This window comes from Thunnus albacares, chromosome 16, assembly GCF_914725855.1.
Source record: "Thunnus albacares chromosome 16, fThuAlb1.1, whole genome shotgun sequence".
NCBI classification, from domain to species: Eukaryota; Metazoa; Chordata; class Actinopteri; order Scombriformes; family Scombridae; genus Thunnus; species Thunnus albacares.
In genome coordinates this window covers 19713272-19739553 of record NC_058121.1, presented here as the reverse complement: position 1 = coordinate 19739553, position 26282 = coordinate 19713272, and the positions used below count along the sequence as shown (strand labels likewise).

General features: G+C 41.6%; 1 protein-coding gene across 6 annotated transcripts in view; it reads right to left on the bottom strand.

Annotated features, from left to right (window-relative positions):
* runx2b (RUNX family transcription factor 2b) overlaps positions 1-26282 on the bottom strand; it is a 119810-nt gene that overhangs the window by 32695 nt on the left and 60833 nt on the right. Inside the window, exons 1-2 of one of the 6 annotated variants that reach the window (XM_044376533.1) lie at positions 14354-21968; positions 14015-14138 (exon numbers count right to left, since the gene is read on the bottom strand). The exons of 4 other annotated variants lie outside the window; for them this stretch is intronic. In XM_044376533.1, coding sequence (XP_044232468.1) covers positions 14015-14072 — 58 coding nt within the window. In that variant the 5' untranslated portion in view covers positions 14073-14138; positions 14354-21968. Of the gene's footprint in view, positions 1-14014; positions 14322-14353; positions 21969-26282 lie in introns of those variants that run through there. One more of the 6 variants, XM_044376534.1, reaches the window with a different exon arrangement.

Below are 26282 nucleotides of genomic sequence, written 5' to 3'. Positions count from 1 at the left end.
TTAACCCAGCCCCAAAATCAACTTTTGATTAAATGTGAACGCTGGAACTTTCATGCAGCATTGGACTTAAACAATATTTGACCTATCTCACTCAGTATTAACAGACTTAATATTAAGTAGTATTGAATCTAGCGTAAAGCTTTTCATTCAGTGGGGCTGCTGCTCGCCTGGTGCACAGCTGGATCGTCTCTCTCAGCTCTGGTATTATTCATCTACTGTGTTACACTGGCTTGGAGTCACTGCACAGTAGGAGAAGTCACTAACAGTGAAGAACCACAGTATACCACATTGAGCAGGATGTTCGCTTTATGATTTATGGTAATATTGTATTTCTGCCGCTCAGTTTCAATTATTTGTTTTCAATAAAAATCAAACTCAGCTGACTAATTTTCCTGTCGAGATATCAAGCGTGTAATAAAAGTTTCTGTACTCATTCCCACTTGGAATGACAAAGGCTGTGCGAACCACTAATATGTACGCAGACTACGCACACATGCTGTCTATGGTGTTGTCAGCAAACTAACCATGCACAATCTTTCTCTTGTTTTTATCTGTGCATCTGTCAACTTCTTTATATCTTTCTTGCTCTCTGGAAACACAAACATACGCATGCAGACACACACTGAGAGGCCCATGTATCCTCAACCATTAACACCTCACCAGGAAAGATGTCAGGACATAGAGCTCAGTGTTAAAAGCAAATAGTACATCAACAGTTCAGCACAACAGATAAATGAGGACACACCCAACTGTGTGGGTTCATGCACTTGCGTGCATTTTTATTTGCAACTGCTTCACAAAGATAAATTGTAAAAACACGGGTTAGCAACACTCTTCCTCTCTACTTCTTCTTTTCACAAGAGTATACTCTCATCATTCAAGAGGAAAAGTACAGCCACTTAAGGCTCAGGATTAAGGCTCCATTTCACAGTGGTGCATTTTTCAAGACATTTAATTATAGCTTTCTAGAGGAGGGTAGTGACGAGGCCCAGGCTTTCAGCTCTAACGGGATGTTTCCATGTTTGGCCGGCCACCAGCCAACCGGCTTGCCAACTAACCAATCAGCGAGCCCACCAGGCAAGGCAGCAAACCAGCCAAAGGTCCAGTCTACTAGCCAATCACCAAACAAACCAAGAGAGCAGACATCAAGCCGCAAAACTAGCCGGCCGATTAGTTAGATGGGCTGGTAGCCGGCCAACCAAGCAGTCAATTAGTGAACCAGCTAGCCAGCGGCGCACAACACAGCAGAGCAGAGGAGGATAACGATGGGCAAGAAACCCTATTCCTAGTGACCTCATCATCACAACCTCACCGACTGACATCCACGCACTGATCCCAGATCACAGTTAAGCCCTTAATGACTGTTTGTCACTGAGCCCGTGACATCACCGTGAACTGTTAGGACAAGGACGGCACGTTCTGCGGCGTGTGTGTGTGTGTGTGTGTGTGTGTATGCGCATGTGTGTGTGCATGTCCCAGAGCAGTCGTTATCGAGGAGAGTTTTCCAAGTTTTGTATTAGGCATCGAAGTGGCTGTGCCTTTACAGTTTAATGTGTTTCTTTCTCAGCCAGCGAGAAAGAGATGCAGGAATAGTTAGTCTGATATTTCACTCTGTCTTTGAAAAGGCAGAGAGCAGCATGGAAAGAGATGGAGACATGGAGGGGGCGGCTGTTCACTGCTTGTGGCAGGAGGGTAGAGAGGGAGGGAGGGAGGGAGGGAAGGAGGGAGGAGGGGTATAAAGACAATTTCCTCTCTGCTCTTATTGCTCTGACTGTCTGCCGCCTACCGCCTTCATGGAGGTCCCTAATTGAGATCACTTGTACTTAAAAATAGGAACAAAAAAGGAACTTCTGTGGGCTGGTAGATGGAGAGGAGAAAATAAAGCAGTAATATGTGACGAAGGCTGCCATTAAAGAGTCCCAATGATAGATCTGAGCGACTGGGGCACAGAGCTGAGACTCTTTCTCCGTCTGCCAGGGAACCTTCAGATGTTGACGTGTCACACACCACCTGCTGTCACAGCGCAGCATGTGTGTAAAACACTGCACGTGTAAGAGTTTATTTGTAGGTTTTCTGTGTGTGTGGGTGAGTGTGTGTGTGTGTGTGTGTGTGTGGCTCTTTGATGGGGTAGGGTGACAGTGCCCGGGGCCGAGGCCAGAAACATGCCAAAAAACAGGGGGGAATTTCAGTTTTTCCACTTTTGTATATGAATGTGTGTGTATGTTACAGTTTGTCTTCACATAGCTGCAACAAAATATCTTTACAGTCATCAGCCATGTTTGGCCGCACCACTCTATGCAGCCTTTGTGTCATTAGCTATGCTATTATTAGCCCTTCACTTTAATTCAGCTGTTCGACCAATCAAACCCTTCCCTGGAGCAGCTTTTCCCAGACTTGGTCTCAGAGTGTCCCTAAGGCGTGCTGGTTTTCCCTTCAAACCATCTATCACTCAATCAGGTCTGATCGTGCTATTAATCAAACAATGAGCCCCCTCCATGGAGACCAGTTTGAAGGATTGGCTTGAAGGAAACGCAGCGTATCCAGGAGTGGTACCGGACCACGGCTGGGAACAGGAACCCTGTAAAGAGCGTTTTTCTTGGACCGAGACCCTCTGTAGGTGCTAAAGACAATACAGACACTTGGGCTAGGCCAACATTCCACTTTACACTTTTCCCTTCCTCTGTGTTTCACTGGTCTACTTCCCCTCTGCAAACTACCCGGCTAGTATCAAAATATTTATAGTACATCTGCAAGACATGCTGTTCTCATGTTTCCAGGACCGTTTAGCTCTGTGTTCATTATGCGAGGTAAAACTAATACCAGATTTATAGGGGGAGATTTCTCTCTGTTCTGGCTGTCTGTGTAGTATGATTGAGGATGATTTATGTGAGCTAAGGAGTCACAGGCGAGATAGATAGAGTGACTACACGGCAAGAGGCAAACAGGCAGCGGCCCAGACTAGCACTCGCAGGGGGGCTATCGGCTATCGCTCGCCTGTTTCCACTGCTCCCGTTTCGAGACTGCAAGAGGGTAAGGAAGGATGGACAGCGGCAGGAGACAGGGAAGGAAAAGAAGGAGACAGGAGGCAAGGATGTATGTATATGGAGGCAGGGTGGAGGAATGTTAAGGTGCACTGGGTCCAAATCGATGTAAGGAGCAATAGAGGAGGGCCAGATGGAGGGGGGGAAAAAAGTCTGTCATGGATGCTCAATTGCACACAGACATAAACATTTAACCATAGACGGAGTAAACCCACGCCTGGAAATTTATTATATACATTTTTTGCCTTGGAGCGTTTAAATGTAGTAAATATAATGTCCGTTTTGCTTGGCCATCTTCACAGAACGGGTATCGTAAATGGCCTTTTTCTGACAGTAAGTGTACCGCTGTCAAAGACCTTAAGATGAAATCCTGGCATTGCATTGCTGCTCCGTCACTGGTGGGGGGATAATCAATATCAAAACTGTCAGTCAGTAATTCAGTATGTCCAGCACTATGAAAACAGCCAATCAGATAAACAGGGGAAAAAAAACTACTGGGCAGGAAGCACAAGCAGCCACAGCACTGGGCGTGCATCGAGCAACAGCACTCTGCTTCCGAGGGTTTGGATCTCGCTCTCTCTTCTCTTTTTCCTGATCTCCTCCTGATCACAGTCCAGCTCAGAGTTGCTCCAAGACACTGAGCCTGAACTCTGCAACCTTGAGCCATACGCACTAGATCCAAACCATATAGACGTCAAAATGGGCCCTGAGAAGTGTCGGCTTGTGTCAATTTTGAGAGCCCTCAGCATGTGACATCTGATGCTCTGCATGCTCTGCCGAAGGAGTTAACTAACTAAGTTGTGTGTCACGGCTGATGCAGCTCGCTCCGAGATGGGACTTTGCCTAAAACCTTAGCCTGTAATTACGCTGAGCATATTAGGCTACTGGTCAGAAATGACTCACAACAAGGTGGGGGTGTAGGGACGGGAAAGGGGATGGGTGGATGGAGTTCAATTTCATAGCTTCCAGCCTGAGATGTCCTCAGACAAAATCAATTCCAGTCATCTTTGGAAAAGAGGGTTCAGTGTAAGAAAACATCTTGAAAGTTGGGGGAAAACATGATTTCACAGAAGATAAATGACTATTGTGTGATGATGTGACCTGTGTTTTCCACACAAAGTCAGAACTTTCCGGTTATTCCAGGACAGGGCCTTTTCGTGTCGTGTCTGCTCTGCCCCTAACTGAGAATCGGATGACGCCAGCTTTATAGCGCCTAAATTGAGTCTTGAGCATCGAGACTCATCGACTGCTGGGTCCCACAGGGGACATCAATTACGTTGTGAAATGCTGTCCTTCAAATACAATCTATTCTGTGGTGTTGCATTATGGCAGAGCTGAGAATCTGAACGTCACACACATAAAAAATCCTTCTCTGGCAACGGGGTTGTTGGGATGTGGTCTTGGGCTGACAATTAAATTGTCCGCTTGGAATACACTGTCGCTGTGGAAGCATGAGATTTATGGCGAATAATTTCACAAGAACTGATCATCTTAAATGTTTAAACTAGATTTAATGGCGTCATAGATCATTCTGATATGTTCTTGCATCCTCCAGAGATTGAAAACTGTCCCCAGTAGTTGCGGAACTCATTTACAGACAATTAAAGATGCTCTAAAGTATCCAATCTCCTCTCACTGAACTATTGTTAAAAAAAAAATAAGATAATGTACCACCAAACTCTTTTAGCATCATTCCTGCAAAAGAGGCACATATTTAACATCTTACATACCACAAGGCATTATTACAGAGCTATTCTAATACGAGAGGCTGCGTTTGGTGTCTCCAAACCAACTTTCGGGCTACGCAAAGTAACTTCTGCCAGTAAAGAAAACCTTAAAATTATAAAATGGGTGTAGAAGGTTAAAAGCTATAAATATTAAACTAGTGTTTACGTCGCAAGGGATTCTTCAGTAATCATCTCACACTGTGAACCCAATGATTGGGTGATATTTATGACAGATCCTCAGGTGTGCTTCCCTCTCAGTCTCTCTTATATCTATAAAATCTTTTACCTTTGGCTCTTGTATATGCTTTTCGAGTGAGCCTCTATAATGCCTTTAATGTGCAGAGGTCATGTGCATATGTGCGCATATGCATGTGACGCGGGTGTGTATGTACAGTACGTGTGTAGCAGTAAAGGGGCTGGCTTTTTGAGACTTTGGTTAACCAGACTATAATTTGGAGGCCCAGTGAAGACTCCCAGCAGCCTCTCACTGTTTGTTTACCAGAGAGACCGACTCTACTGTTTCTGCTGCATCTGCAAGGTCCTGCAGGAAAAGGGTGTGTGTATCTGTCTGGCTCTGTGTGCGCGTAATTGTGTGTAGGTGTAATCATGTGTGTAATGTAGTATTCACGTGAAAGTGACATGTTGTAGAATAGGTGAAATAAAATTGTGATTTTCTGTAGGTATTTAAAAGGCTGTTTGGACTATACATTTCCTAAAAGTGACATCTTTTTAATTTACTTCTTCTTTTCTTTTTTAAGAATCACTGCTCCCAAGTCAGTTGAAGAACTCTGACATCCCTCACTCCCTTATTTTCCTCATACATCTTTAAGCTACAGTAAATCAAGGCTACAATATACATACACCACCCTTTCTTTCCTGAGATTTCATAAATAAGAAAAGAACTTCACAAAAAAAAAAAACCTCGCATTAAATAGTGTTTGTCAGCAAAAAATGACTGCTGTTTTTGTTTGTGCCAAGCGTAAATCTCCTGAGACTAAACTGCACGCTTTCTGTCCCAATTGGGCTCTCTCTTTTTTTTTTTTTTTTCTTCCTCAATCCTCCTCCCAAGCAGGAATAAAAAGAAAACAATGCAATTCAAAAGACCGGAGCGCCCAGCCTGTCATTTAGCTGTAACTTTGAATTGTCTTTGCTCTGCGTGAGCTGTTTTCTTTCACACGCGGAGACAGACAGACGGAATTGTTGCAGCATCCTAAAATTCTATCACAAGAGGGGAAGAAAGACAGAGGAGGAGAGGAACTTTCAAAATATCACTCTAATAAAATATTCCTGCTCCTCTGGGATCCTCCTTTGCTCATTCAGCATCAGGAGAAGTGAAGTGGAAAAGGCCTGTTATTGGTCTCCGTCCAAAAAGGAGAAAGAGAGAAAAGAGAGAGAGACCTATTTCCTTTGGGGAAAGACAGAAAATAGAATGAACAGCGCAACAGTTGACGGAAAAAACTTTTAACTGCAACAACAAAATGAACTACAGACGACTGTAAGAGGGCAGCTGTCTGTGTGAGTGACAGGATTCAATTCCAGACTGAAAGCCTGCTCCAGTGAGGATCAGACAGTATGTATGTATATCCACTTTGATCAGAAAGAGCTGCTTGTCGGAGCAGTATTTAACTGATTAAGTGTAAACTGGAACAGCGCAGGGATCAACATAAAAACAGCAGCTACAAGTTCTCAGAAGATGCCAGCCTCAGTCTCAGGAAAGAGCTTTGAAACAACCTGAGCTGTAACATTGGGGGATTTTGCTGATTTGTAACATTGCTGTACAAGCAGAAATTGCTCGAAACTTTAGTCTTTTTTCCCTGAAAGAGTCACGCAAACTGCTGGAAATTTGCAGTAAAGTTGTAAGACAGAAAATCTAACTGGTAATACTTTTATTTTACTGCTCCTATTCAGCATTTGTAAGGAGTATATTAACACTTCAGAAATGGTTCATACAGGAATACACTATAATGTAGTTGTAAATACATACAAGAACATTTTTGTCAATGACCATAACTCTTCACGTGAAGCATTTATAACTCTTAATGAATGACTGATAGTATAACATAGTTGTAATCATATAAAATATGTCTTCATATGGAACATGAATATGAAGTATTTGTTTCTTATATGAATTATCTTTATTTTATGTATCAATGACGTACTTATTGTAATTCTATCTATCAATATATCATTTACTTATTTATAAATACTTCTTGTGTTCTTCTCTTGCCCTCTTCACGACAACTGAACAAACTTCATCCACGGATAAAGACCATGAGATGTGGCTGAAAGCCCTGGGAAAAAATCTAGTAAGTGAACCTTTAGTTAAGAATGTTTTTTTTTATTATTTCTGAGGTCAAGAATGAACCTTTCAAGCCTGACATGTCTTCATTTATAAACAGTTTTAAACCAGCCTGTGAATGATTGTGTGTATTTAACAGTTTATAAATGCTTTATAATATGTGTAATCATACACAGCATCATGAAATATAATCATAGCTATATTATACTGTGAGTACTTATCCATTATCTGTTTATACACCAGTTATGGATGCTTCATAGGAAAAGCTAAGACAGCTTAGAAATACATTAATAAACACTTAAAAAGTCCTTATATCTACTTAAAACTACACCACAGAGTGTATTAAACCCTTTATTATCTGTTTATTTACAGCTTATAAACGCTAAATAGGGGAGTTAAAGTGTTACCACATAACCTCTTAATTTTTTTTTGGATCTTAATCTAAATGATCTGCACACTTGCTTGCGAGTCATTTCTTTCTTCCTTTTTTTTTTTCCTCTTTGGAGGCCACTTTACAAACAGGAGCTAGCATTTCTGGCTTCCCCCTTCTCCCCAGAGACTTGTCAATATCAGCTATACACACTATTCAAAGTTCAAAGACTAGCATCCCACTACACACACCTACACACACTCTCCTCGCCCCTTTTGTGTCTCTGGGGCATATTCAATTTCAGTGTCTGTGCACACATTTGAATACGTCTCCTTGCATGTATTTGTGTGCGTGTGCCACAGGTGGTAGTGCGCTGGTGACTCTGATTATTGCGGTGACCAAAGCATTGCCGCCCCGTCACATTTGTCATCACCCTTTTCCTGAAAGCGTGGGTGGGAGGGGAAGGATGGAGGGAGGACGTAAAGAAAGAAAGAAAGAGAGAAGAGGAGGGTGGATGTTGGTAAATGGCCTCCCCCGCAGTGCCAGATGGGAGGTGGTTTGAAAGAGTCAGTCTTGAGTTGCTCTTACTGGATGCCTCATGAACGCAAACCGATCCTCCTCTTTGTATAGTATCTCTTCCTCCGTCTCACTTACTTTTTTCTTTTTTTTATTCCTTTTTATGTTTCTTTCTCACTCTCTAATTTTCTCACATTTTATCCCTCACTCTCACATGAAAGAAGAAACACGCAAACCCCGTCTCTTCCACGCAACCGTTCAGAGTTGTCAGACCACCATAAAAGGCTTGTGTGGGCGTTGCTGAGTGGGTGGGCACTCTGATTTTCAGGTGTATTTGATCTGTTGTGTTCACACCTCTGCGCTGGCAGGGTGCCCCAATGTGTAGGTAGGTAATTTGAGCAAATTAGGAGGATGGGGCCTGTGTGTTATTAATGACACCCCATACCCTCCACTGCACGTCCACCTATTGTTCCCTCCTCTGCACACACCTTTCTTTTCTTCCGCTCTGAGTCCCCCGGTCCCATCTGCGCCTCCTGCTCAACACCCACCCACCCCCCAGCCCTTCTAAAGGCACAGTGTATGGTATGCACACACACACTTACATGGGACGGGGGCGGCAAAAGAGGGGGATTGGTTCCAGGTGCCAGTTTGAGTGAGAGCATTAATCAAGCAGACAGATCTTCCTGTCACAGACACCTTTTTAGTGAACATAAATACACACACACACACACACACACAGCACTGTACATGTATACATACTCTACTGTATTACACCTGTAGAGGAGTAACTACACAACCCCGCTGTCATTGCTGTTTGCTACATACTAAACTCCCATTTAGAAACACAAAATTTCTCCATGAGTGTTTCTTAAATGCGTGCTGAGTGATAAATGGCTATGACTCGAGAGAAAGTGAGCGTTGATACCGACGTCTGAAGACACGTCGTAACAAGGTGCACTCAACTCAGCACCACTGATCTGCTGCCAAGGTATTGATCATAGTCAGAGCTTTGGTGTAACTCTTTGATGCTTCTTTACTCATCTCGTTTAAATTACTACTCAAAAAAAAAACGGAGCTAAATCCTACATTTCCATGTTTACACTCTGGCACATTATGCGTCACCTCACGTAAATAATCAGAATTGCTTAAAAAATACAGCTAACACGTCCAACCTGTGCTGCTCTTTTCATGACCTGCTGGTAAGTAGGTTTATATATTTGGGAGTTCGGCCTGAGTCAGAGGGGATACCGCATTCCTTTAAGATTGAACTAACAAGGGGAAAAACCTGCCCTTTTCTCCGGCATGGGGCAGAACAGGTAAGGCCTTGTGTAGGTGCTGTGGCCGCGCTCTCACTCACATCGTTACAGGCTGAACCCAAACATCCAGGAGGCTCGACACTCCATATTTCCCCCTTATAGAAACATGGAGTGTGGAAGCAAAGCCGCCTCAGCCGTATTGCAAAAAAAAAAAGAGTAAGGGGTTTGCTAAACAATGCTGTTCAGGTTTCCTGTGGCTTGCTGTATCAGCTCCGCTTAAAGCCATCTTCTAAGTTAAATAACTGAAATAAAATCTGAATGCTTGAAGTAAAAACAGAACATGAAACAGAAAGAGAGCACAGTCAAAGAGGTACATATATGATTCCTGGTTATAATACTGGTGTTTTGTTTCATTAGCATGAACTGGTTCCAAGACAGGCCAATTTTCAAAGTGTTAGGTAGTTACTTCCTCTCTGAGGGCTTATATCGGATAACAGTAATTCACCCAGCATGATGCAATTGAAATGGATGAAGGGCCGCGGGATCTTGTTAAGTGTGAAAATAGCACAGCGCAGCATTAAAAGCTTCACTGGCTAACGCAATGGCATTAAGCTACCTGGTAATTATGGTGTATTCAAAAATCACGGCTATGCATTGCATGTGGGAGTTTGAAGAGCCATCCAAAAAATACACACTAATTTGGCATTTATCTTGAGTAAACACTGCAGATGTATTGGACGTTTGCATTGATTTATGAGAAAACTGAGCCTTGTTAAGAAGAGATGTTAGCGCTCAAAGCGTTGAACAGTTAGGCATCGTCGCTCCTTATCTTTCGAGAAGATCGTTTTTGAGTCTATACACACTTTAAATAGTAGAAACCTCCAGTAAGCACAGTCAATTGGCGGGTTGCCTTATCATAATAGTGTAATTAGCCCCAGAGCTACTGAATATGAGGATAAAACAAGGGATAACACACAGTGCCGTGTGAGTATTTACACTGTATTCTCCGTTTGTTGTTGCAGTCTCCATATTACAGGAGTGAATGTAATCTCACTCTCCTTGTTAGACTCCTTTTCTCCCATGTTTCAATATATCCTTCTTGGTTGGAAGAGACACTGAAATTGTGCAAGAACTGGTAGTAGACAACAAAATTTGCCAGTTGACGATATAAAAAAAATGCCTCACAATCAAGGTTTCTCTTAATTTTCTGGAAAACGAGTCACATGCTTTATATGAAATGAAGACTTTGGAGCAGTTTTCTTACATTCACTGCTGTATAACTATCAAAATAGCCTTAGACCTTTTAAAAAATCACAGAAAACCCCCAGCTTTCACATCTTTAACAGTGAGAGAGATGTATTTTCAGGCCATTAGAATAACAGGTTATGGTGTTCCCATGACACTCTCATTTAGACCTTAATAACTGCCTACAGCCTATTTAGGGCCATAATCAACCCACCATACACTGTTACTACAGATGACTGAAAATACAGACCAATTAATCTATCTTTGATTAAACACTGATCACATTAACACGCTGCACCTCCCTGATTACCCTCAGGAATTACGTGGACTAATGTGTACCTCTAGCACTAATAAGTCCTAATAGCTAGTGCAGCTCGCAAACACACACGCACCATTTTACTCCATCAATATGACCCTGCTGGGATTAAATAACATGTTTGCCTCAGAGGTACAATTAAGCATTGCTAAATAGAGTTCCTTTGAGCCTAGAGTTAAGGGAAGAGTCTTCGCTGCACAGTAGCAGCCAGTGAAGCGCTCAGATTTTTCCCCCTGGCTTTTTCAAATTACCTATTGATGAGTGGGCTTCACGTCTCCCTGGCTGTGGGGGGGGGGGGGGGGGGGGGAGGGAGGGAGGATGTCTGGTTCACTTTTAAGATGTCTCCAAGAAGCAGGCCTGTGGTTAGATCTAAGGCAACACTTATGCAACAGAAGCTGCCTTTCTCAAATACATATACGGTTTCCCTGCAAATTATCAGAGATTTTCTTTGGGGAAAGTTTTCCGCCCGGAGTCTTCAGATATTTACCCACATCGTCCTGCTTCTCTTTTGATCGTGTTGATTTGGGTCCGTCTGTGTAAGCAATTTTTTTTTTTTTTTCGTCTGTGACTGCACAACTTTACTGAACAATAATTGGTCCCATGACTTAATTGTCTATATGTAATTAAGTTTGTAATAGAGAAAATAGGCACTTAAATGTTCCCCAGAGAGACATGGTGGTTGAGTGGGTGCCACACATGTTGAAGATTATTCTGCCCTCCCCATCTGCCAGTATGAGCAGTTATAAAAAATGTATTTGAGGCAATTAAATGAAAATTGCATGATGTAAATGCCAAGACAAATTTTAATGAGACCCCTTTCTCAATTGGAATATTCGACTCAAGTCGGCTCAATTTATCGCTGGGAATGTACGCTGAGTCCTAAATTAAAAATGTCCTTAAACACAACTCTAAGGACGGGGATGGAGTAATGTGGCTTTCTAACAAACAAAACAATATTTTGTAACTTGTGTTCTCAGCAAACTGGCTGACACCAGACTAAATGATCCAGGAGAAACATAGGAGGAGGAGAACTTTAAAAAAACAAAACAAAAAAAACAGAAATAACAAGAGGGCAAGACTAAAGCTCAGTTACATCAACATCCACCAAATGGATTTAAGTTGTGAGGGGACTGATGGGGGAAAAGACAACTAATCCTTAGCTTTCTTTATCAAGATTAACAGATATAAATATATTTGTCAAAATCATATTAGAATCATTATGTATATATAATTTCTCCCTATTTAAGTTCAATTAACACTCAAAATCACATTCAGCTCAAAAACAACTTTACCTCAAATTCAGTGACTTTTTGTTTGTTAGAGATAAAAATGATGACAACACCAATCCACAATTTTTTTGCTAGTTCTGAAGGAGTATACATTTATTTATTTTAAATTATAAATACAACAGAAAGCGCTGGTGGTCTCGCAAAACTGCACTGCGCTGCTGTCAAGGGGACTTTTTGTGGTTGCACTGACAGATTTACTACCCAGATGTTCATAAACATGGGCAACATCATTGAGCCGCAGCACAATATCAATCAACAAAATCTCTACATGAATCGATCAGTGATCATCTTTCCCCTCTGTCTCGCCACCTGAACATTTGTACACATCTGCTCTTCTCTCCGCTCTCTCCGCCTCTACCACAGCATGCTTTCAATTTCCTGCGGTGCTGCTCTTCTCCTCGTTCTCCCGCGCTCCGACCCCAGAGACACACCGACAGGTCAGGGGTTAACATGGTAATAGGTGGTGGTGATTGGTAGAAGACGCTCACTCTCTCCCGGCTTTCAGAGCGCATTAGAGCCACCCTGCTGCTGTGAGGCATGAGCCCAGAACAGCTGTGTCTGACCACGGAGCGACTTCTTAAAAACATCTTTTAAACATTTGATTTGGACAGAGGAGCCGAGGCTATGGACCGGAGCGAGAGAGAGAGAGAGAGAGAGAGGGTGGGTTGGGGGTGGGGGGTAGGGGGGGGATTGTGGATCTATTAAACTGAGCTTGTCTCTCCTTGTGTCGCACGGGAATGAAAATGTTTGTTTAAATTTGAAAATTCATCTGGTAAACCTAAAACATCATTTATTTTGCTGATTAAATTAGATTGTGTAGAGAAGCTGTCACAATACAATACACCAAACCCAAAACAGAGGCCACAAATTGGAGCATGCGAGCTGGCCTTCACAGGTAATTGAAAATCATAAAGTCGACACTGCTACTGTGCACAAGTCTTGAATCTCTTGTGCGCTTATTTCCTTTAGGTCCAATTTGGGAGCCAAGGAGCATGAAGATACAATTGAACAAATAAAAAATAAAAAAATGTGAAGAATAAATTGAGTTGAAAAGTGTCATTGTGCAAGTCTTGGAAAATATAAATATTTTCATGGGGAGAAAATATGTTTCAGGTGGGTTTTTGTTACACATACGCACAAATCTGGAGTTTATTACACCAAAACAAAAATCTTTTTTTTTTATCTTTTTAGTAATTTGTGGAGAAGCAACATGTCAGAATAAAGTGATTGCAGCTCTTGAATTGTGAATTCATAATATGGAAGTCAACTTGGAGTCACTTCATGTTCAATGTGGATTCATGTCTGTCGATTAAATTCTCCCTGGAGGCTGCAGAAATCTACATTGATTAATGACAGCAGCGCCACTGAACAATTTCAGGAAGCGATTACAGATCTTCCTTGGCAAACTAATCAATACTTCTTCCTTACACACAACAGAGACACCCAACACACACAATCCAGTAATCCCACATCTTGTTTCAATGCTCAACTGTAAACTCTCTTGTGCAGCGTCTGTTTACGTTTGTCAAAAATATCACCCATGCTTTTGTTTTTGGTTCCGCAATGGCATCGCTTTGTAAATCTAAGGGTATGTTGCACAACATGTCATCTCCCTCTTTCAGAAATATTTATAAACATCGCGTAGAGTAAATATTGGAATCTCGAAATGCGGACGGGTTTTTTTGTATTTGTGCACCACAAAAGCCTTGATGATAGTTGGGTCTTTCCTCCACCACAAAAGCTTGGACCTTGATAGCAAGGTCCTCAATGACCTTAGCTGATCCTCTCCACTCATCTGGACCCGAATCCTTCGATCACATCCAAGATCCTTACCCCCAGACCCAAACCCTTTCATTCCTTTACCCAACCCTCAACACCTGACCCAAAGTCCTCCCCATGACCTGAGCCCCTAACCCAACTCCAGACACAACAGCAACCAGCGAGGCAGTACTCACCCCAGAAGAAGTTTTGTTGACATGGTGTCACTGTGCTGAAAAGGCTGTTAGATGCCATAGCTGCCTCTGGTTGCAGCAAGCCCCACTTTTGTTCCTCTGTGGTTTCCGTGACCCTTGACACGTCCTAAACCAAGAGCACGCAGCATGTCATGAAGAAAAAAAATGAAAAAGCCATCCACAAGACATGCTTTTACGTATCAACTATTTGGATGACCACAAGTAACAACCAGGTCTGGTTTTATAGAGAAAAAAAAATTGCAGAGGCAAATATCGCCTCTGCGGATAGATCAGATGGTGTCGGACTTGCTTGCTTGGCGAGTGTGGTTGGAACGTACTTACTCGCTTAGCGCCGTCCTTGTGACTGGTGCTGGCCCGCGACGATTAACCATTTACACTCCAGGTCGCCCTCAAACACCAACCCCGAGCCGCACGTCTGTGGTTCTGTGGTTGTTTGGGAGGCGAGCAGAGCCCTCACACAACCCAAACGGCACCAGCTTTAAAACTCGTCTCTTTCCTGCCCTCCATGTGCCGTCACTGGAGAGCCTGGGTCACATGCCCCCTGACGTCATCACGGCACAGCAGTTGAGTGGGACAGCCTACCGTTGTGGCTTTCTTCCCTCTCCTCTCCTCTCTTCTCCTCTCCTCTACTCTCCTCTCGGCTCTTTTTTCTCCCTCCTCCTTCTCTCTTACGCGTGGTTCGGCAGCGTTTCCAGGCTCTCTGGGGGATCGGGGTCTGACGCTCCCATGAGTCAGGAGGCTTCAGTGGGGGCAGCTTGTTCAACCGCCCATGCCTCCTCAGCATATGGGGAACAGCGCTCTCTCTGCTTTGCTTCCCTTCACTCTTTCATCCCCCTCCCTCTCTCTTTCTGTTCCTCTCTCTGACACTGCTGCTCTTTCCCTCAACTCCTTTAACAGGCTGCCGTGCTGCTCCTGTCTGCCTCTGAGCAGGGAGAGCTGAGCTTGGTAAGATTTGAGGGTGTGAGTGAGGAGCGAATGGCTGGCTGGCTCACGGTGTGAGACTGGGTGTGTATATGTGTGTGGTGTGTGTGTGTGTGTCTGAGCATGGGTGTGTTTGTCTGTGTATGCGGAGAAGCGGGGAGAATGGGGGAAAGAGAGAGAGAGAGAGAGAGAGAGAGAGAGACAGAAAGACTGGGTGAGTGAGTGTGTGAAGAGAAAGAGGGAGAAAAGAGGAGGTGGTGTGAAACTCTGCTTATTTACAGACGAGCGTGTCTGAAGGGCTGCTTCTGTGTCACTTTTTGCAGCCTGAATTTGTTTTCTTTTTTCCTGTTTCACACTTCTTTACGTTGCCGTGTCACAGACAGTAGTCATGTTATCCGTGTGTGCATGCGCATACGCACATGCAAGCCTGTACCGTGATTTAATTGGCTCTCATAGAAGCGACAGACGGGGGCGATTCCTGTAAGAGCCTGTAAATCATGGCCACCTGTCTTCCCTCTGAAAGAGATGCCTTCTCACAGTCTCGGTAACACTTGAGGACACACATGCGCGCGCACACACACACACGCACTATAACACAAACACCGTGCAAGAATGGCCTGCCAGGTTGTAGTGTAGTGAAGGCAGCTCATAACAATCAACGATGAATCATCACACTCCAAAAACACCCACCGATTCCCACACACATGCACATGCAGCACACACCCTCACACGTCCCGGCACTGTGCCACGGTTCGTCTTTGATCAGCGATCACAGGTGTTTGTTACAACAGATGAAAAACGCAGACGGGGTGTTAGTACAGAAGCAGAGGAATGTGTGGAATGAAGCTGGGAGTTCAGTCAGGTTCGAAAGTGTTAAAGTATCTCTGTTATCTTGTCACTTGCCAGTGGGCAAGTATGACTAAGCAGTAAAGAGAGGAATTGTCCCTTAAGCTCTTTTCTTATGATTTGTTAATGCCAGTGGAAATTTACTATCTTTCAATCAGTAATTTGCAATTTCCAGTCATACTAATTATCACCGTTTTTGCAGTTGCAGCTTGTGATTTAAAGTCAGATCACCCTGATTTTGTCATGTACCTCTGATTGTATCAAGCCATGTAGATACAAAAGTTTACAGATTTCTGCCCCAATACAGTGGAAGTGAACAGAATGTTGTTCACACTGTTGAAAAATAAAAAAAAATGTTAAATGTAGAATTAGTTCATTAAAACAACTTTCTATGACATAAATTGCTCCTAAATTGAAGGGAAACTGTGTTCTGTGGATTATCCAGAGTAACAGGGACATTGTTTTTTTTAAAGACATGTTGCTGTTTCATTCTGTTTGCACCACAAACAAAATGACTTTAACCTCTGATGTGCTTGAGTGGCAGCAGATATCTCAAAGATAGATTTCTTAAAGCCTTGTCAGATAAAACCAAAACTTAGTTTTGGTTAAAAAGAAAAAGGGGATTATTTGTGTGAACTGACCCTTTAACTGTTGATCTATAGCAACAACTATAAAGTGTAGTAAACATTTTGTTTGGGTGAATTGTCACATTTTGAGTCATAGATTCAGCTTTTCTGAAAACAGTTTTTAAGTAATTGTCTTTCAGGAACTGTAAATATAGTAATGTTACAGTAATTCTATACTTAATGTAAACTACTTAGAAAGCATGTAGTGAGAACTTTCTTATTGCAACTATTTAGGAAAAATTACAGCTTAAAGTCCAAATGATGTTAATTCATATTAGTAATTGTAAGTCATGGTTGCTCACTCTGGCAACAAAAATAAAAATATTTAATACATTTAACCAAGTAATAAAGTAAAATTATTACATTTATTTATTTGTCTAATTGCTGCTGGTGAAATTAAACACGTTTCATTATTTAGCAACAGATTATTGACCCTTATTTCTTTCAAATCTTAATGACCTTATTGTAGGTTGAGGAAAACAAGTGAATAATAATAATGTGAAATATGAAATACAAACAATCCACCCAAATTCTACGGCACAACAGCAATTCCACAAGTCTTAGCCACCTACCTTATTTTTGTGCAGTGAAACATTTTCCTTGGCCCGGTGCTTTGTAAATATTTGCTGTCTAAAACAAGAACATGCCTCTTGAGTTACAGAATCCTTAGGGAAGGGCTGTTCAGATGCTGCTATTGGCAGCTTGCAAACACACTGTGTATCACAGAACATACGCAGTGCATATTTCCATTCAGAGATTTAATGTATCGTGTCATCCGTACAGTTTTCTTTCATACTAAGCACACTCAAAATGACTCAACAATAGTCTTCCTTAATAATTGTTAGACATGTGCATATATATTCTGGGTAATCAGTGCAACAACAAAGACAAGCTTTGCATGTAGGATTAGTTTGGTACTTGATACTTGAGTCTTTCAAGAATAATGTCTAAAACTGTGTATAAACATTTCTAAGGTTATTGCAAATGGATGCTTTTGCTGTCAGAAGAACTAAAGAGCAGGACAGAGTGCGGCACCGCTGTGAGTTCTGCCGAGCCACAATAAATTACACGCAGTTTGATGGGAATATAATTTGCACGTCGTGATTGAATCTAAAACATGGAATGAAAAATAAAGCATAAATGTCAAACCCGACTCACATGGCAGGAAACATAACTTCTTGGGTGGCATGACATGTGATAAACAACCTTGATGGCGAAAAATCCGAACTATGATGATGTTGTAGTCTCAGATATCGCTGCATGAGTTTTTTTTTTTTTTAAAGAAATGCAAAGATTGTAACTAAAAGGAGCAGATAATGAACAGTAATAAAGTTTAGTTAAAGTTGAGCAAATATTGTTTTACTTGCCCAACTCTCGGTCAGGTCAGTGGTTCACTCACCTTAAAAAAACCACAACAAACCCTTTTCATCACAGAAACCTTGACCACAACTGCTACCCTCACCTATGAGTAAGTCTAAAAACTTAATTCAACTAACCCCAGATCTAATCCAGGGAACATGCAAATTAAAGGTTCTGGTTTTGTTTTCAAAAGAATAATGATTCCTGGTAAATAAACAGTATTCAGTTAAAAAAGGTATTTATTGAATTTATTGAAATTTTTTGGAAGGATTTTACCAACTATGTTGTGAGAGGAGCCAAACAAGAGAGAGTGTGGTGTTACCAATTTTGTGATGTTATCTAGAGTTCATATGAAACAAAAATGTTTCAATGGATGTAACATATCTAATCACACTCTCTCTCTCTATATATATATTTATATATAAGCAGCGGAAGGAGCTTCATACAGCATAACATGGAAAAAAAAGCCACCTCTCTTGAGGGATGTACTACGGGTTTGGAGAAGTCTTCATTTTGCTGTAGAGACAATTTTTTAATATATGTACTCCTTGCTGACAAAAACAGAGAGAGCTGCTTTTATGTGAAAGTAATAATGTTAAAGGCTGGAATATGATGTGGAATATAATATTTCATTCATTACTGGTTCTCCACTGGTGGCCATATACTATACTTACTATACTTGTGTGTGAGTGTGTGTGTGTGCGGAGCTGAAGAGCTTGGACATACTCGGAGATCTGGCCAAGGTCTGCCCTGAGGACTGTGGTCGATGGCCCACCCTGCCAGACACTTTCTCTCTTCTACCACTCAGGACCACACACCTTCAAATGGACTCACTTTGTTATCACAAGCTCTCATAGAAACATAATAGAGGTATCATGTGTTGGGACATGCTTAAAATTACACATGCTATTAACACAGTGTGCGTAGCGTAGTGCTGCTGGATACGGTGGATGGTTTCTCCGCTTTGTCAAAGCAGATGAACTTCGAAGTGGACTGTTTTCATAGAAAATTATTTCTTGCAACAGAGTATTTCTGTAAAAATATTGGGGGATAATGATACCTAAGATGAGTTAAAATTAACTCAGACTGAGGCTGTAAGACTGTCTGTATTCGTCTCTCTGCGAAAGCTAAAAATGATGTGACATAATTAGCCCAGAGCAGACATTACGCACGTGTAGGTATTACAGTATTAGAAAAGGAAGGGCTTATTAATAGCCCTTTTGGCTCGTGTTGTGTACTCTCTCTGGCGAGGCATCAGAACAGCCTGGCCGGGCAAACAGGCAGGTACAGTGATTCACTTTAACAGGCGACATCTGTAAAACGCCAAGGTAGTTTACACTGCGGCCGAGCCCGAATTAACATGCTTTCATTGGAAACAAACACCACTTGCAATCAGCTTCTGTTGGCCGCTGTGCCACTGGTGTGAACGTAAATATCTCCTTACAGTGCTGCTGAGGCGGCACGGTGACCTGCAGCCATAGAATAAAGCAAGAGTCATGGAGAGGTTCACTTCAACATGGTCCAAAACTCATGGAAGTGCAGAAACTTAATCTACGACACAGTGTCGCCAAGAGGATGTTGATGTTCTATGTGAATTGTTTGGTAAGGTACGGTATGGTATAATCTTAATGAAAAGTAGATATTTTTCTTTTGGAATCCAGCAGGGGTATCTACATCTTCCAGTGACTTAAGGCCCTTTCTTGTGGTGTCTGGACAGCTGTTTTTGGAGTCACAGCTTTGAGGGAAAATAAAGTCGGCCTTTAAGTAATAAGGGGAAATGTTTAATATCGAATGGCGCGCGCACAACCTAAACACACATTAAAAATAGCTCTTAGAGTTGTGATTACATAAAACTGCAAAAAGGGGAAAGTCAGATCATTGGTGGAGACTGCGATGAGGAGGCTGTGGCTGACCACTGAGAGACTGAGCCATTTCTTTTTTCCTCCATTCCTCATTTTAATCAAGGTCCTGGTCCAGGATAAACAGTGCCTACCTACACTGCAGTTCAAACAGCGAGGCCCGCTGAGACCCAAGCGATGATTTCTAAATGTTCACTGACAAGTTGGTTTAATTTGTGTGCTAAGTAGATGGAGGTGGACTTATATATATCTTCCTTACTTGGCATACATACACTCTCCTGCTATTTCTCCACCTCTGTGGAACTTTATGGTGCTTCTCTGTCTGAAATGCATACTGGTCCTCCACGAGTTTTGCTCTTCGGTTTATATATGCCATGCTGTGTTAAAGGTGAGGACAGGTCCAGCCGTGGAGACCTGAACAGGGACTTACAGCGGCTTCTCCATACCAGGGACTCGCTGACCATGACTGAGGACCTCGGTGATGATCTACTCTAACTCTGATTCTCTCTCGGTCTCTACAGCTCATGTCCAGGGAGGTTGGTACAGTATAGTTGTGGCCACTGGAAACCCTGTTATTGTGTGGTCAGTTGTCAACAGCTGAGAGATTTTACAATAGCTGCTAGGCCGAGGTCAACAGAGTTCAAGTGGCTGAACTGCTAAGTCAGCATGATAATTACATCGCACTGATGATACAACTCCACTACAAGGCTGAGAGTCACATGACGCCCCCAGTCACATGATGCCGTCACTCTAGGCAAATGTCAATAACAGAAATGACTGTGTGTCATGCGTACGGCGAGTGTGAGGACGAATAAGTTAACTCTGCTCTGGCTGTGACTCAAATCTGGGGGTCACAACAGCCAATCGCAACCTGAATGAGCTTACACATAAGCTGCCCATTATGTGTCTCAGAAACTCAGTTTACTTGCTGTCGAGAACAAAGTATGTCTGATAAAAGCAGACGGCTCACTGGAGAAACAAGCCATTATGAGGAGGAGTTCGGCACTGTGTCACTGACAATGGGGCAAACAAAAGGCTCTGTTGTCTTCTCGAGCCGGTGGGTTATTTTTTTTTCTGTGGGGCTTTTGTGATAGATAATTGCCCTCCTCACATGATTTCATAATGCTGTGACTCGTCTTTCAGTCCCTGTGTAACACAATAACAAGATAAAAAAAAAAAAGGGGGGATCTAAATCTGAATTTTTGACATTGTTTAGAAGTGGCCGCTTTTCTTCATTGTGGTGTATAATTTTAGAAAGATGTATGAGCAGGACGCTGACTTGAACCAGTCATAATACAGCCTGGAGCACAGGCAGGCAGGCTAGCTCCCAGAGTTCACTGGCTGTATTGTCTTAGGATAATCATTTAAAACTGTACCATAGTTTATGGCTTTATATCTTACTGATGTCTGAATATGAAATTTAAATCAGATGGGAATACTCCAAGTCAACCCAGATTTATACTGAATTAAAAAAAGAAACTGTTAGCATAGTACAATTATATCATATGTGACATTTACAGTATTTAATATTTTGTACCATCATTTTTAACACTTAGATAGTATCATAATAAGACTTTTAAGCTATTTTGTATAAGGCTGCATAAGTTGATGTGTATCACCTTATCTTCTTTTAAGATGTACACTTCTGCTATTTATTTTTCTCTCTCTATTTTGCACTACAGACTGCAGACACAGCACACAAATGAGAGTCTGTGTAGCCACCCCAAGGACTGAACTGTAAACATTGTTCTCCACACAAAGCCGTCTGCACATGTACTGTACGTGCACCAAAGTAACCCTGGGGCATTGTCTATTAGCTGTTTGGTAGGTATGCAATCTTTCTTCTGAGTCAGCAGAGATCAATCCAGCACAAGCCAGCCGAGGAATGTATTTACCTCTCATGGAAAAAAACACTTAACTTCAAACAGGGTGCACCTATCACATTATAATGTATGCTGGAATTCGGATAATCCAAAAACATATTGACACACAGACATTACATTATAGCTGATTATGGTGGCACAAAAAAAAAAGGGAAGAAAGAAAGAAAGAAAGAAAAAAAACAGTACTACATTCCTCTGTGCCGTTAAAACATGCATGCAGATTATATACTTGTAAAAAAAATTAAAGCTTACTGTACTTCTGGGAGTAGTTTTCGATTGAAAGCAAAGAACTCCAAAGCCCGGTTAAACAGTAGTAGATGAACTATGTTGTTGTAAAATGTGGCACAGAGGAAAATTTGACTTTGTATGCATACCTGAAGTAAATTTCATTAACTTTCTGTGGTTTCCTCAGTGGCAGAACAAGTATTCAGATCCTTAATTAAAGTAGCAATACCACAATGTAGAAATGCTCCATTTATAGAAAAAAGCTCTGAATTCAAAATGTTACTGGGGTTACGAGGAAGGCGCTTAAAATTAAATGTATTAATATTATTATTATTATTACTTGCTGTAAGTAAATGTCATCAAGTATTATCAGCAAAATGAACTTAAGAGGTATAAAAAGTAAAAGTACTTATTATGTGGGAGAAACCGCCTCTATGAGTTTTATATTTTATTTTTATTATTTTATTGGATTATATTTATTTATTTATATATTTTACTTTATTGGATAATAAAAGTAATCTCCAGATTAAATTAAATCAAACCAACTACGGTTTTGTGAATGCGATTGGTCACCGAATGAAATATATGTTTAATGTCATCTACTAAAACCTGTACTAGGGTGCATTCATGTTGAAGTCTTAACAATATACTGATGTATATTAAATGTAATTATGGTCACACTGTTGGCTGCCCAATTCTAAAACTAAAAACTCTAAAATGAAATGTTTATATATGTCTTTCCAATGACCAAATATAAGAATTGATGAACACTCACAGCATAATATTTAGTACATATCTTTAATGTGGAAAGTTGGAGCCATTTATGAATGAGGGTGTGCTGAACTGTGCTTTGTGGTAGCAACACATTTAAATACAGCAGGAAAAATCATTCATGAATCCTAAATTGGCAAAAAAAAGGCCTAATGCATTTGTAGTAGCTAGTGACTCTCATCTTCCAGTAGCTGGTCTCCCTGGAGTTGAAACACGGTCTTATTTCTGAACAATATACAGAATTAGATTTAGCTTTTAAGTCCAAACAGTTCTCAACTGTTCCAGAAACTGAAAGGAGTACTGCTGCAGTTACATGAGGTTATGTATTTGTGAATTACAATGACTGCCTTTTGTACTCTCTAAACATTCCAGCAGGCTGCAAGATGAAATGCTGGAATCTGAGGCATGATGCTAATTTGAAGACAGAATAAATCTATAAATCTGACTTAGTCTCTCGCTCGGGGATATACAGCCATGATAATTACAGGTTGACTTTACAGACATGCAGACATCTCTCATCTGTATTGCTAATAGTATAACCAGCAGGCTGCTACGTGCTTACTCAATGTCTAGCAGTAGGGGTGAGCAGAGGTAAGCTGTAACAATGATATCATTATAAAGAAGAAATCGGTCGGCTCAAATAGCATGTTATGACAAAGATTTACTGCAGTTAAAAAATAATTATCTGTTTGTCATTACAATGCGTGTCAGTTGTAGGATTGTCCATTAATTATCATTTGTGAATAATTCTGAGATCACCGATGAAAATAACATTTGCAGGAATGCAAAGCCAGATGTTTAAGTTTGTGCCATGGCATTAGCTTGAAGCCAGCATTAAAACATATTTGTGAATACATTGCGACGCTTAACTTGTCCCTTGCGAACAAACAAACAGGCATCCCCTTCCACTGGCAGCATGACTATCTGAGGAAGATCTAACACAAAGCATAACGGATGATCTGGGAGGACAGTGCTGCATCTGGTTGTAGTTAAATCCTTGTTTTGCTGTGTCCTTCAGAGTTGGTGCCATAGGCCCAACTGCTCAAGCAAGTAGAGTTCATATGGACGCAAAACCAACATGTGGTGCCTGGAAGACTCCCCACAGAGGTCAGCTTCAGGACTCACCGGCCCAAGAGACAATGGATCAGGACTGAGTGGATTGGATCGCTGGTAAAGGCCATGAAACGAACACTAGAGAGCCTCGGAGGAGCGAGACATAAAATAGACCGTCGGCCACGTGGGAAGCTTTATTGAGCTAGAATTCTAGAGACGAGGCAAAAAGTAGGCCTGCTCAGATTTAATCTACACAGCTAAAAAATGCCTCTTTTTGCTGTTTCTCATTTTATTTCTACATGAAGTTCTGAGTTTTCTCAGCTGAGTGGGTGGGCTGGATGAGTTCCACACTAGGGGCCAATCAGAACAGGTGAGTCTTCCATCCAAACCAATCAAACCCTGTCGTTCTCTAAGACGTGACGAATTTCAATGCGCAATGCTAACATGCCCTCTCCGCTGACGACGGGTCCGCCCTGGATTGGTCGGTCTTTCTGCCTCTCCTTCTGCATTTGTAGGAGTTCATCAGAGGCAGTTATATTGTTTTTGCATGGTCAGACTTTTCCGGGTATTTTTGCGGCCTCCTGTTTGCACACCTGGCGGAATTGTGAAAGTTTGTCTTGGGTCATGTGTGTTTACCCACCCCAGGCCCCAGAGGTGACCCCATCACGCCACCGACAGGGAGGCCAGCACTTGCGTGTGGCGATTTCCAAAGTGGCCAGGCTTGGAGAAGGGCCACACTGCCTGTGCTGCCTTTCAGCAATCTGGCCCCGCTCTGGCTGCGCCTTGAGGGGAGAGGTGGAGGGGGGGGGGTTACTTGTTGGCAGAGCCCTGCAATGTTTTCAGAAGCACAGACTTCTGGCAGCATCGCTCAATATGATGGAGAAAAATGCCTGCTGCTAATGAAAGCCAGCAGTGTCTCTCCAATTGGACGACAACCCAAAAGGCATTATGTAACTGAGATACCGTAAACATTTCAAAATTGTCTCTCAACAAATTATCAGTGTTTATTTTTTCCACATTATATCTGATATTTTTGAAACAGTTTGTAATTGAAGGAACTGCTCTGAATATAACAATCTTAGACTACGTTTCTTTTGAAACCAAGGACATTTTGCAAGCAATAATTTTTCTATTTCATTATCAAATAGTCCTTTGGCTATGCCAAAAGGGTAAGTACCAGGCATAGTTTTTAGATGTCGAGATGTTATTTTGTAAGGTCTTAATTTGTACCAATAAATAATCAAAATACAAAGGCTGACTTTGTGGCTTTAGGTCAGTGTTAGATGTTTTCCTCAGGATGTAGTATTTGACTTCAATCACTGTGACAAAATCACAATCCTGGCTTATCAGAGATGTGCAAACGCTGCATCTGCAATAATCAGCGACTGGTGAATGCTCCTCTTTCACTGGTGTTTTGATAGTGGTGTTTTTGGCCTGAGCCCAGTGCTGCACCTACAGTATGTATTAGTCAAATATTTATCTTGTTCAGAAATACATGGCTATATTGAGATGGGAATAGGGTAAGATGATTTAATGGGCACACCAGAGGGCCTTCTTGGGTGCCAAAGTTTTGCAATTTTGGTGGTCTTCTCTCAGAGATCAGACACCCCAAGGGCCGTTTAGGAGACCACGAGATGCCATGATTCAAGACCCACTGAGGGGACATGAAAGTGTGCAGATGATGGAAGGGTCTGGATGGCAATTACTGCTCATCAAGGCAAATTTCAAAGGGTGACTAAATTGTTGAAAGTCTTGCACATGATAGATTTACAGTTTTCCCCATGGTGTCTTCCCAAAGAGTCAGGGTGGGGAAGACCCATTTTATGTCTGCACAGACATCATCAACTACACAACAACTATAAGCCTTTCTTCGCTGGAAGAGATTTTTCAAAGTTTATGAAGTTAATCAGAACTTACATTTGGAAATGCAGAAGCATTCCGGCCTGTCCAATGTGTACTGTTTACTGACTGCAACTCAAGCAAAGTACAGTATAACCATTTGATCCTACTGAAATAACAGAAACAAGACAAAATCTGTCTCAGTCTGTATTTGGAATTCTAAATCTTTCTCCCTTTTGACTTTTATGCTCCAGACCAGCATAGAAAATGTGATTTTCCAGTATATTTAATGAACCAACATTCATTCAAAATAGTTTGAAGGAACATTTCATCTTTAAAGCCGTTTCCTCTGGAAGATTCCTTGCCGTATTTGAGAATTGAAGAAGTTTCTAACTTACACATTACACTTCATATATCAATGTTAATGTCAACTGTCATAAACTTAAAAATAATATTTGTCTTGTTGTATTTTTCTCCATGTCATGAAATTTGATGAAATGTTCTAAAGTGTCTTTTTGTGTTGTCCTTTGGATAGCCAGCCACAGGAATAGATGTTTCCAGAAGGCACTACTAAAGTTACAGCATGAGGGGAATGAATCAATCTACCCGAGTTCTGGTTTTTCACTTGAAAATGTAGCAACACTTAATCACTATACAATTCCTGGTACAAATGCACTGAGAGAAGTTGTAAATTCCTTCATGAATGACAAGTTATTCATTAACTGATGATGCAGAGTTAATCTGCAGTTGCTCATGGACAGATACGTGCTTGCAAACCTAAAAAATATTTCAACACATGCACACACTGTGTGCAATTTTAGAAAACACAAGAGTCATAAACAGAAAACATGTTGTCATTAACAAACTG